Source organism: Stegostoma tigrinum, chromosome 14 (assembly GCF_030684315.1).
Source record: "Stegostoma tigrinum isolate sSteTig4 chromosome 14, sSteTig4.hap1, whole genome shotgun sequence".
Lineage (NCBI taxonomy): Eukaryota > Metazoa > Chordata > Chondrichthyes > Orectolobiformes > Stegostomatidae > Stegostoma > Stegostoma tigrinum.
The window spans coordinates 68,677,136-68,690,389 of record NC_081367.1 but is presented as its reverse complement, the minus strand read 5'-3'; the positions used below and the strand labels follow the sequence as shown (position 1 = coordinate 68,690,389).

The 13,254-nt window shown below is 55.9% G+C and overlaps 1 protein-coding gene across 1 annotated transcript in view; it reads left to right on the top strand.

Moving 5' to 3' along the window:
• The window catches only part of agtr1a (angiotensin II receptor, type 1a), a 46,266-nt gene extending 35,222 nt beyond the window's left edge, over nucleotides 1–11,044 (top strand). Inside the window, exon 2 of the mRNA XM_048542451.2 lies at nucleotides 9,641–11,044. Within this exon, the coding sequence (XP_048398408.1) occupies nucleotides 9,651–10,808 (1,158 nt within the window). The 5' untranslated portion in view covers nucleotides 9,641–9,650 and the 3' untranslated portion in view covers nucleotides 10,809–11,044. The remainder of the gene's footprint in view (nucleotides 1–9,640) is intronic.
• Nucleotides 11,045–13,254: the final 2,210 nt, after the last annotated feature.

The following is a 13,254-nucleotide window of genomic DNA, read 5'->3' as shown; positions in this document are numbered from 1 at the left end:
TCTCACCGCCTCCGTGCTGCCTGTTCCCTCTCTCACCGCCTCGGGGGTGCATGATCCCGCTCTCACTGCCTCGGGGCTGCCTGTTTCCACTCTCACTGCCTCGGGTCTGCCTCTTCCCTTTCTCACTGCCTCGGGGCTGCCTGTACATGCTCTCACCGCCTTGGAGCTGCCTGTTTCCTCTCTCACCGCCTCGGGGCTGCCTGTTGCCTCTCTCACGGCCTCGGGGCTGCTTGTTCCCGCACTCACGGCCTCGGGGCAGCCTGTTGCCTCTCTCACTGCCTCGGGGCAGCCTGTTGCCTCTCTCACCGCCTCGGGGCAGCCTGTTGCCTCTCTCACTGCCTCAGGGCTGCCTGTACATGCTCTCACTGCCTCGGGGCTGTCTGTTCCCTCTCTCACCACCTGGGGGCTGCCTGTTCCCACTCTCACTGCCTCAGGGCTGCTTGTTCACACTCTCACTACCAGAAGTCTGCCTGTTGCCTCTCTCACTGCCTCAGGGCTGAATGTTCCCACTCTTACCGCCTCGGGGCTGCCTGTTCCCTCTCTCACCGACTCGGGGGTGCATGATCCCACTCTCCCTGCCTCGGGACAGCGAATTCCCACTCTCCCTGCCTCGGGGCTGCCTGTTTCCACTCTCACCACCTCGGGGCTGCCTCTTCCCTCTCTCAGTGCCTGGGGGCTGCCTGTACAAGCTCTCACCGCCTCGGAGCTGCCTGTTCCCACTCTCACTGAGTCGGGGCTGCCTCTTCCCACGCTCACTGCCTCGGGGCTGCCTGTTTCTTCTCACACCGCCTCGGGTCTGCCTTTCCGATTCTCACCGCCTCGGGGCTGCCTCTTCTCACTCTCACCGCCTCGGGTCTGCCTGTTCCCGCACTCACTGCCTCGGAGCAGTCTGTTCCCTATCTCAACGCCTCGGGGCTGCCTGTTGCCTCTCTCACCGCCTCAGGGCTGCTTGTTCCCGCACTCACGGCCTCGGGGCTGCCTCTTCCCTCTCTCACTGCCTCGGGGCTGCCTGTTCCCTCTCACATCGCCTCTGGGCTGCCTGTTCCGATTCTCACCGCCTCGGGGCTGCCTCTTCCCACTCTCACCACCTCGGGGCTGCCTGTTTCTTCTCACACCGCCTCGGGGCTGCCTGTTTCTTCTCACACCGCCTCTGGGCTGCCTTTTCCGATTCTCACCGCCTCGGGGCTGCCTCTTCCCGCTCTCACCGCCTCGGGGCTGCCTGTTGCCTCTCTCACGGCCTCGGGGCTGCTTGTTCCCACACTCATGGCCTCGGGGCTGCTTGTTCCCTCTCTCACCGCCTCGGGGCTGCCTGTTCCCTCTCTCACCGCCTCGGGGCTGCCTGTTCCCTCTCTCACCGCCTCGGGGGTGCATGATCCCGCTCTCACTGCCTCGGGGCTGCCTGTTTCCACTCTCACTGCCTCAGGTCTGCCTCTTCCCTTTCTCACTGCCTCGGGTCTGCCTGTACATGCTCTCACCGCCTTGGAGCTGCCTGTTCCCTCTCTCACCACCTCGGGGCTGCCTGATCCCTCTCTCACAGCATCGGGACTGCCTGTTCGCTCTCTCTCACTCCCTCGGGGCTGCCTGCTTCCTCTCTCACTGCCTCGGGGCAGCCTGTTCCCCCTCTCACTGTTTCACGGCTGCCTGTTCCCTCTCTCACCGCCTTGGGGCTGCCTCTTCCCACTCTCACTGCCTCGGGGCTGCCTCTTCCCGATCTCACCGCCTCGGGGCTGCCTGTTCCCGCACTTACTGCCTCAGGGCTGCCTGTTCCCACTCTCACCGTCTCGGTGCTGCCTGTTCCCTCTCTCACTGCCTTGGGGCAGCCTGTTCCCCCCCTCACTGTTTCAGGGCTGCCTGTTCCCTCTCTCACCGCCTTGGGGCTGCCTCTTCCCTCTCTCACCGACTCGGGGGTGCATGATCCCGCTCTCACTGCCTCGGGGCTGCCTGTTCCCTCTCTCACCGCCTCGGGGCTGCCTCTTCCCACTCTCACTGCCTCAGGGCTGCCTGTTCCCCCTCACACCGCCTCAGGGCTGCCTGTTTCTTCTCACACCGCCTCGGGGCTGCCTGTTCCCGCTCTCACTGCCTCGGGACTGCCTGTTCCCGCTTTCACTGCCTCGGGATTGCCTGTTCCCGCTCTCACCGCCTCGGGGCTGCCTGTTCCCACTCTCACCGCCTCGGGGCTGCCTGTTCCCTCTCTCACCGCCTCGGGGCTGCCTGTTCCCGCTTTCACTGCCTCGGGACTGCCTGTTCCCGCTTTCACTGCCTCGGGATTGCCTGTTCCCGCTCTCACCGCCTCGGGGCTGCCTGTTCCCACTCTCAACGCCTCGGGGCTGCCTGTTCCCTCTCTCACCACCTCGGGGCTGCCTGTTCCCTCTCTCACCGCCTCGGGGCTGCCTGTTCCCTCTCTCACCGCCTCGGGGGTGCATGATCCCGCTCTCACTGCCTCGGGGCTGCCTGTTTCCACTCTCACTGCCTCGGGTCTGCCTCTTCCCTTTCTCACTGCCTCGGGGCTGCCTGTACATGCTCTCACCGCCTTGGAGCTGCCTGTTTCCTCTCTCACCGCCTCGGGGCTGCCTGTTGCCTCTCTCACGGCCTCGGGGCTGCTTGTTCCCGCACTCACGGCCTCGGGGCAGCCTGTTGCCTCTCTCACTGCCTCGGGGCAGCCTGTTGCCTCTCTCACCGCCTCGGGGCAGCCTGTTGCCTCTCTCACTGCCTCAGGGCTGCCTGTACATGCTCTCACTGCCTCGGGGCTGTCTGTTCCCTCTCTCACCACCTGGGGGCTGCCTGTTCCCACTCTCACTGCCTCAGGGCTGCTTGTTCACACTCTCACTACCAGAAGTCTGCCTGTTGCCTCTCTCACTGCCTCAGGGCTGAATGTTCCCACTCTTACCGCCTCGGGGCTGCCTGTTCCCTCTCTCACCGACTCGGGGGTGCATGATCCCACTCTCCCTGCCTCGGGACAGCGAATTCCCACTCTCCCTGCCTCGGGGCTGCCTGTTTCCACTCTCACCACCTCGGGGCTGCCTCTTCCCTCTCTCAGTGCCTGGGGGCTGCCTGTACAAGCTCTCACCGCCTCGGAGCTGCCTGTTCCCACTCTCACTGAGTCGGGGCTGCCTCTTCCCACGCTCACTGCCTCGGGGCTGCTTGTTTCTTCTCACACCGCCTCGGGTCTGCCTTTCCGATTCTCACCGCCTCGGGGCTGCCTCTTCTCACTCTCACCGCCTCGGGTCTGCCTGTTCCCGCACTCACTGCCTCGGAGCAGTCTGTTCCCTATCTCAACGCCTCGGGGCTGCCTGTTGCCTCTCTCACCGCCTCAGGGCTGCTTGTTCCCGCACTCACGGCCTCGGGGCTGCCTCTTCCCTCTCTCACTGCCTCGGGGCTGCCTGTTCCCTCTCACATCGCCTCTGGGCTGCCTGTTCCGATTCTCACCGCCTCGGGGCTGCCTCTTCCCACTCTCACCACCTCGGGGCTGCCTGTTTCTTCTCACACCGCCTCGGGGCTGCCTGTTTCTTCTCACACCGCCTCTGGGCTGCCTTTTCCGATTCTCACCGCCTCGGGGCTGCCTCTTCCCGCTCTCACCGCCTCGGGGCTGCCTGTTGCCTCTCTCACGGCCTCGGGGCTGCTTGTTCCCACACTCATGGCCTCGGGGCTGCTTGTTCCCTCTCTCACCGCCTCGGGGCTGCCTGTTCCCTCTCTCACCGCCTCGGGGCTGCCTGTTCCCTCTCTCACCGCCTCGGGGGTGCATGATCCCGCTCTCACTGCCTCGGGGCTGCCTGTTTCCACTCTCACTGCCTCAGGTCTGCCTCTTCCCTTTCTCACTGCCTCGGGTCTGCCTGTACATGCTCTCACCGCCTTGGAGCTGCCTGTTCCCTCTCTCACCACCTCGGGGCTGCCTGATCCCTCTCTCACAGCATCGGGACTGCCTGTTCGCTCTCTCTCACTCCCTCGGGGCTGCCTGCTTCCTCTCTCACTGCCTCGGGGCAGCCTGTTCCCCCTCTCACTGTTTCACGGCTGCCTGTTCCCTCTCTCACCGCCTTGGGGCTGCCTCTTCCCACTCTCACTGCCTCGGGGCTGCCTCTTCCCGATCTCACCGCCTCGGGGCTGCCTGTTCCCGCACTTACTGCCTCAGGGCTGCCTGTTCCCACTCTCACCGTCTCGGTGCTGCCTGTTCCCTCTCTCACTGCCTTGGGGCAGCCTGTTCCCCCCCTCACTGTTTCAGGGCTGCCTGTTCCCTCTCTCACCGCCTTGGGGCTGCCTCTTCCCTCTCTCACCGACTCGGGGGTGCATGATCCCGCTCTCACTGCCTCGGGGCTGCCTGTTCCCTCTCTCACCGCCTCGGGGCTGCCTCTTCCCACTCTCACTGCCTCAGGGCTGCCTGTTCCCCCTCACACCGCCTCAGGGCTGCCTGTTTCTTCTCACACCGCCTCGGGGCTGCCTGTTCCCGGTCTCACTGCCTCGGGACTGCCTGTTCCCGCTTTCACTGCCTCGGGATTGCCTGTTCCCGCTCTCACCGCCTCGGGGCTGCCTGTTCCCACTCTCACCGCCTCGGGGCTGCCTGTTCCCTCTCTCACCGCCTTGGGGCTGCCTCTTCCCTCTCTCACCGACTCGGGGGTGCATGATCCCGCTCTCACTGCCTCGGGGCTGCCTGTTCCCTCTCTCACCGCCTCGGGGCTGCCTCTTCCCACTCTCACTGCCTCAGGGCTGCCTGTTCCCCCTCACACCGCCTCAGGGCTGCCTGTTTCTTCTCACACCGCCTCGGGGCTGCCTGTTCCCGCTCTCACTGCCTCGGGACTGCCTGTTCCCGCTTTCACTGCCTCGGGATTGCCTGTTCCCGCTCTCACCGCCTCGGGGCTGCCTGTTCCCACTCTCACCGCCTCGGGGCTGCCTGTTCCCTCTCTCACCACCTCGGGGCTGCCTGTTCCCTCTCTCACCGCCTCGGGGCTGCCTGTTCCCTCTCTCACCGCCTCGGGGGTGCATGATCCCGCTCTCACTGCCTCGGGGCTGCCTGTTTCCACTCTCACTGCCTCGGGTCTGCCTCTTCCCTTTCTCACTGCCTCGGGTCTGCCTGTACATGCTCTCACCGCCTTGGAGCTGCCTGTTTCCTCTCTCACCGCCTCGGAGCTGCCTGTTCCCTCTCTCACCGCCTCGGGGCCGTCTGTTCCCTCTCTCACCGCCTCGGGGGTGCATGATCCCGCTCTCACTGCCTCGGGGCTGCCTGTTTCCACTCTCACTGCCTCGGGTCTGCCTCTTCCCTTTCTCACTGCCTCGGGTCTGCCTGTACATGCTCTCACCACCTTGGAGCTGACTGTTCCCTCTCTCACCACCTCGGGGCTGCCTGTTCCCTCTCTCCCACTCCCTCGGGGCTGCCTGTTCCCTCTCTCACTGCCTCGGGGCAGCCTGTTCCCCCTCTCACTGTTTCACGGCTGCCTGTTCCCTCTCTCACCGCCTTGGTGTTGCCTCTTCCCACTCTCACTGCCTCGGGGCTGCCTCTTCCCACTCTCACTGCCTCGGGGCTGCCTGTACATGCTCTCACCGCCTTGGAGCTGCCTGTTTCCTCTCTCACCGCCTCGGAGCTGCCTGTTCCCTCTCTCACTGCCTCGGGGCCGTCTGTTCCCTCTCTCACCGCCTCGGGGGTGCATGATCCCGCTCTCACTGCCTCGGGGCTGCCTGTTTCCACTCTCACTGCCTCGGGTCTGCCTCTTCCCTTTCTCACTGCCTCGGGTCTGCCTGTACATGCTCTCACCACCTTGGAGCTGACTGTTCCCTCTCTCACCACCTCGGGGCTGCCTGTTCCCTCTCTCCCACTCCCTCGGGGCTGCCTGTTTCCTCTCTCACTGCCTCGGGGCAGCCTGTTCCCCCTCTCACTGTTTTACGGCTGCCTGTTCCCTCTCTCACCGCCTTGGTGTTGCCTCTTCCCACTCTCACTGCCTCGGGGCTGCCTCTTCCCACTCTCACTGCCTCGGGGCTGCCTGTTCCTCCTCACACCGCCTCAGGGCTGCCTGTTCCGATTCTCACCGCCTCGGGGCTGCCTCTTCCCGCTCTCACCGCCTCGGGGCTGTCTGTTCCCACTCTCACCATCTCGGTGCTGCCTGTTTCCTCTCTCACTGCCTTGGGGCAGCCTGTTCCCCCTCTCACTGTTTCAGGGCTGCCTGTTCCCTCTCCCACCGCCTTGGGGCTGCCTGTTCCCTTTCTCACCGACTCGGGGCTGCCTCTTCCCACTCTCACTGCCTCGGGGCTGCCTCTTCCCACTCTCACTGCCTCGGGGCTGCCTGTTCCTCCTCACACCACCTCAGGGCTGCCTGTTCCGATTCTCACCGCCTCGGGGCTGCCTCTTCCCGCTCTCACCGCCTCGGGGCTGCCTGTTCCCACTCTCACCATCTCGGTGCTGCCTGTTTCCTCTCTCACTGCCTTGGGGCAGCCTGTTCCCCCTCTCACTGTTTCAGGGCTGCCTGTTCCCTCTCCCACCGCCTTGGGGCTGCCTGTTCCCTTTCTCACCGACTCGGGGCTGCCTCTTCCCACTCTCACTGCCTCGGGGCTGCCTCTTCCCACTCTCACTGCCTCGGGGCTGCCTGTTTCTTCTCACACCGCCTCGGGGCTGCCTGTTTCTTCTCACACCGCCTCGGGGCTGCCTGTTCCCGCTCTCACTGCCTCGGGGCTGCCTGTTTCCTCTCTCACTGCCTTGGGGCAGCCTGTTCCCACTCTCACTGTTTCAGGGCTGCCTGTTCTCGCTCTCACCGCCTCGGGGCAGCCTGTTCCCACTCTCACTGCCTCAGCCTGCTTGTTCCCACTCTCACCACCTCAGGGCTGCCTGATCCCGCTCTCATCGCCTCGGGTTTGCCTGTTCCCTCTCTCACTGCTTAGGGGCTGCCTGTTCCTGCACTCACTGCCTCGGGGCTGCCTGTTCCTGCTCTCACTGCCTCGTGGCTGCCTGTTCCCGCTCTCACTGCCTCGTGGCTGCCTGTTCCCACTCTCACCGCCTCGTGGCTGCCTGTTCCTACTTTCACCGCCTCGGGCTGCCTGTTCCCACTGTCACCACCTCGGGGCTGCCCTTTCCCTCTCTCACCGCCTCTGGGCTGCCTGTTCCCAATCTCACTGCCTCTGGGCTGCCTGTTCCCACTCTCGCCGCCTCGGGGCTGCCTGTTCCCTCTCTCACCACCTCGGGGCAGCCTGTTCCCTCTCTCACCACCTCGGGGCTGCCTGTTCCCTCTCTCACTGCCTCGGGACAGCCTGCTCCGGCTCTCACCCCCTCGGGGCTGCCTATTCCTGCTCTCACTGCCTCAGGGCTGCCTTTTCCCTTTCTCACCGCCTTGGTGCTGCCTGTTCCCACTCTCACCGCCTCGGGGCTGCCTGTTCCTTCTCTCACCGCCTCGGGCCTGCCTGTTCCTTCTCTCACTGCCTCGGGGCTGCCTGTTCCTGTTCTTGCCCCCAGTGGGCTGACTCCCATCAATGTCAGGGACCCCTCTTGCCACCATGTTGGGCTACCCCTCCCCACACTGGCTCCAATTCCTCTGCCCGGTGCATACATACACCACACATAAAGCAAGCACATTACACTAAGCCAAAAAAAAGCCGTGAAAAATTGTCAAAGTATGAGGAGCAGGAGCGTACGCACTGTGCTTCTACTCCGCTGCGATATCTCGCGGATTTTGGTTATTAATAACTTACTGTTTGTGCCTGTTCAGTGTAAAGCTTTTCGAATTTAGGATGTGGATAATTGGTCTCAGCTCACATAGTACACCCCATTCCTGACCCCACACTTCAGGAATGAGGTCATGTTCTTTGAGGGGGTGTGGAGAAGATTTTATTTTTTCATTTTGTAGGAAGAGGGTGTCACTGGCTGGCCAGCATTTATCGCCCATCCCTAGTTGCCCCTTGAGAAGGTTGGGGTGAGCTGCCTTCTTGAAGCACTGCATTCGTCCTGCTTCGGGTTAACTCGCAATGGCCTCAGAGAGGGAATTCCAGGATTTTCACTGATCAGCATGCCATCGCTGCCAATTGTTGGAAAACGCCATCTGCTTCACTAATGTCCTTCAGGGAAGGAAATGTGCCACCCTCACCTGGTCTGGCCCACATGTGACTCCAGTCCCACAGCTAAGTGATTGACTCTCAATTGCCCTCTGAAATGGCCTCACAAGCCTCTCAGTTGTACCAATCACTACAAAGTCTCAAAGATTGATCAGAATGGTTCAAGACACGAACAGTTTTCATCAGAATTTTGGATTCCCAAAGTTGCCTTGTTCTCTTTGAAGCAGAGGTGCTTAAAGGGAGATTCAATTGAGGGGCACAACCTCATGACAACATTATGAACCGCCAGTGGATCAGTTGAATTATTTCTGTACTTTTCCTGCGTCTAGAACAGTTGACTTTGTAAAGCTTGTCTCTTTTCTCTCTTAAAAATAGTGATGTGTTTCCCTAAACATTGTTTGTGAAGTCCAGTTTTCAAAATAACTCTCAACAAATTCATCCAGCTGAAACTAATGTGTGATTTATTACTTCACGACTTGGGAGAGGGATGGTTCACAACATGCATTCACATAACGACATAGGGAAATAAGAAATCAAACATCAGGATAAAGTTGAAGGACATTTGATCATGTTAATTGAAAATAGGTTATATTTTTTATAAAATGCAACAAAGAACTGCAAATACTAGAAATCTAAACCAAAAAAAAGAGTGCTGGAGAAACTCAACAGATCGGGCAGCATTTGTGGAGAGAAAGCAGCATTAACATTTCAAATCCAGCCTCTGAAGCAGATCACCGGACTTAAAATTTTAACCCTGTTTCACTCTCCAAAGATGCTACCAGATCTGCTGACTTTCTCCAGCAATTTCAGTTAATACGTTAATCATAATAATGTATTCGGAATGTCATGGAAACATTTAGACCCGTTAACACTAAAGGCTATTAATACATAAGAATTAAAACAAAAATCAAATGTGTCCTAACACAGAAACAAATTTTATGTTGTTTTCCAGAAGAAATTAAAATGCGTACACACAGACACATACAGGCACACATACACGCGCACATTTGCATGTGCACATGCGCATTTATACACTTATGTACACACGTATGCATGTATGCGCACACACACACCACACACACACACACACACATACACATATGCAGACGCACGCGCACACACATACACGCACACACACACATGCATACACACACACACACACACACACACACACACACACACACACACACACACACACACACACACACCTCAAAGGACTGTGAATCTGTAGAATTCTTTTCTGCACAGAGCTATCGAGACTGGGTCATTTTATTTAAGGCTGTGTTTAGACAGGCTTTTAATCAGTAAGGGAGTCAAGATATATGGGGCAAAGGCAAGGGAGTGGAGTTGTGGGTTATCAAATCAGCCATGATCACATCAATGGACTGAATGGCCTACTTCTGCTCCTAAATCTTATGGCTTTACACACGGATGTGAACAAATGAGACTAAACTATTGTCTGTGAGGAGAGATGACTGATGTGATGTTGAAGTGACTGCAGCATTTTGTCTTACAGAAGGGAACTATTGTATTATCCTGAAGGAGCCATGAGGAAAACAGATAAAGTAGTCCATCTGCCTTTAACAACTTGCTAACATGCTCCTCTTTCTGCCTGCAGAATCCCAGACATGAATTGGACACAGATGGCTTCAAACTCCAGTGTATTCCACAACTTAACATCTGACCTTGCACTGGGCATTGAAGAAACCTTGCTGAACAATTCCTTGGAGAATCCTATCGGAAAGACTAACCTGACCTGCACCATTGGTGGGAGGCATAATTACATCTTCCTTATGATCCCAGTCATATACAGCATCATCTTTGCCGTGGGAGTTTTGGGGAACAGTATGGTCGTCCTCGTAATTTATCGCTACCTGAAGCTGACAACCGTGGCGAACATCTTTCTGCTGAACCTGGCCCTGGCGGACCTGATCTTCGTCATCACCTTGCCACTCTGGGTGGCTTACACAGCTCTGGAGTACGACTGGCCCTTTGGGATCTTTCTGTGCAAGATTGGTGCCACTGTTGTGCAGTTGAACATGAATGCCAGCGTCTTCCTGGTCACTTGCCTCAGTATTGACCGTTACCTCGCCATAGTGCACCCCATGAAATCGAGGACAAAGCGCACATTAGTCCACGCGTGGGTGGTTTGCACAGTTGTGTGGATCTTGGCTGTTTTAGTGAGCCTGCCCCCGATGTTTCTCCGCAAAGTTTTTCACTACAAGGAGTGGAATAAAACCATCTGTGCTTTCTATTACCCAGAGAAGCACAAGACTCAATGGATACTTGGCATGGCCTTGCTGAAGACCCTTCTGGGTTTTTTAATTCCCCTACTCATTATTTTGATCTGTTACACTCTAATTGTCAAGAGCCTGGTGCAGGCCTTTCAGATTGAAAGAAGCAAGCCAGCAAACAATGAGGCATTTAAACTGATTGTGGCTGTCGTGGTGTCTTTCATTTTGTGTTGGCTTCCGTTCCAGATTTTCACGTTCTTGGATGTTCTTTCACGGTTGAAGATTATCGAACATTGCCACATCACTGAAATAATCGACACTTCCATCCCCTTCACAATCTGCGTGGCCTACTTCAACAGCTGCTTGAACCCCATCCTCTACGGCCTGGTAGCACGAAACTTCAGAGGGAAATTCTTCCTGCTTTTGAGGTGTGTGCCTCCCAAGATCAGATCCCACCCGAGCCTGTCGACCAAAATGAGCTCACTATCTTATCGTACCATTGAGCCACTGAGTGCAATAACCAAGAAACCGGTGTCTTCAAGCCAGCTATAGTTGCCATCCACTGTTTTGGTGACAAGTTGGAACAGACTAACCAGGTTCGTAAAAATCAAAGGTCCTATCACCGGAAATGAAATTCTGCACTGCCGCCTATTTCAGTGATTAATTTCGCAGTTACAAGGGATCCCCTTGCTTCAAGGCTCTCGAACCTGCTGAGGCACAGGCTCCCAGTAGAGCCAGGTACTTATCCTTTGATCAAAGAATCCATCTGAATGCAACATCACAGCAAAGCCCAGCTTGTTCCTGATCCACTGTCCACCCAAGTACAGGTGTCAATGGATCGTGAAACAGGATTTAGAATGTAAACCAATTGAAGGAGCATGCTGCGGTCCACTGCAGTGTCTAACCTCCAAATAACTCAGCTGTCTTCCTGGCTCACTCTCATCGTGTACGCTTGCAACTTGAGGCCACAGATAGGAATCTCAAATTGTACCTTAAACCTCACCACCTAATTTCATAACTACCACACCCTACAGACTCAAAGCATCAACAAAGTAACACTCAACGACTTTCAGTATTCTGCTTGAGTCAGATTTGGACATGGGCCAGTATGACATATGAAACTTCATGTGAAGTTCAAAACAAGCAGACCATGGCATGTTTGGTTTAATGCTCCCATATTCAACTAATGTGAAGGAGAAAGAAAAGTATATAGGCTGCAAAAACAGAAGGATGAGATATTCCTCACACTGGACAGACAGAAGGAAGATTCAACTTCATCGCAATTGACTGACCCTTTCTTAGAATCTGGTAACTAGTGACAGAAAGGGGGAAGTCACACCTTGCTGCTACCTTTTTCCTGCCAACTGAAGGAGTTACAACTAGCAAGCCGACATTTCCCCGGGCAACAGACTCCACCGTTTTTGCTTTCAATTACAAGAAGGGAAAGCCATCTGAATGAAGGGCTTCACTAGCATGTGGTGATGGAACTCAATATGGGTTTCCCAGCGCTGAATCAATTGGAAAGTAGTGACCAAAAACCAGAAACTATGATTTGTCTATTCATCAGAACGAGCCTGGCCTCTTGTTGGAATTTGACAGTCGGATGTTTATTAGGAGGCACCCAGATATGATACAAACCCACAATTCCTTCACTCATGTGGGCATCCATAGAATCTCTACAGTGTGGAAACAGGCCCTTTGGCCCAACAAGACGACGCCGATCCTCAGAAGTTCCCATCAAGACCCATACAACCCACCTATCCTGCACATCCTTGAACACTATGGGGCAATCTAACATGGCCAATCCACCTAGCCTGCACATCTTTGGACTGCAGGAAGAAACCCACACAGACACTGGAAGAACATGCAAATTCCACACAGACAGTCGCCCGAGGCTAGAATCGAACCCGGGTCCCTGGAGCTGTGAGGTAGCAGTCCTAACCACTGAGCCACCATGTTTTAGAAAAGATCAGTTTGAGTCAAACTGATCTGGTACCGGAGCAGGATTCCAAAAATCTTGACACTCGCCAAATTGCCAAAGCCTATTCACATAAAACTTGGAAGGAAGAAGTATTTAGATTTTTTGACTATTTACCAAATCCAAGGCAGGCAGAGACAGGATGCAAGCAAGGAACAGGTAGTGTGAAAACATGACTCAAGATGTGTGGTTTCCTTTGCTGTTACAGAATTTCATTAAAAGCCTTTAACAACCACTAGTATTTATATGACAATATTAATGCTGTAATATGCCCTAAGGATTCAGGAACTGTAATCATTACAGTGTTGACATATAAGGACATTGTTGAGTTCAGTTGTTCAATGCTTCCGTGTTTCAAATCAGTGCTCTCTGTGAATGAGTATTTAAGGCCAGATATAGTGCCTTGAAAAAGAGAAATTAGACTGCAGTTATCGAGCCGTCATGGTGCCGTGGTAGTGCCCCTGCCTTTCAGTCAGGTGGCCTGGTTCAAGTTTCACCTACTCCAGACATAACATGCCTGAACAGGTCGCTTAGGAGAGAAAATAAAAGACTAAATTCATCATTAAACCATGGCCACGCAGCTAAAAGTGTGAGAGCAGACACCTTAAAGTATATAAATAAAACAATGTTCAAATATAACCTGACATGTATCATCTCTGCACATGCCCAAGGCCTAAAGCACAGGAGAAATATCAGGGCAGGTGGTCAAAAAACAAGGTTAAAGGAACGGGTTCCAACAGGTGTGGTATAGAAAGGTGGCTTGGGTTAGGAAGAGAATAGATTTCAATAGCTGAGGACGTAGTATCATAGAATCCCTACAGTGTGGAAACAGGCCCTTTGACCCAACAAGTCCACACTGACCCTTGGAGCATCCCACTCAGACCCATCCTGCTATAACCCACCTAATCTACACATCCTGAACACTTTGGGCAATTTAGCCTGGCCAATCCACCTAGCCAGCACATCTTTGCACTGTGGGAGGAAACCGGAGCACCCAGGGGAAACACACGCAGACACGGG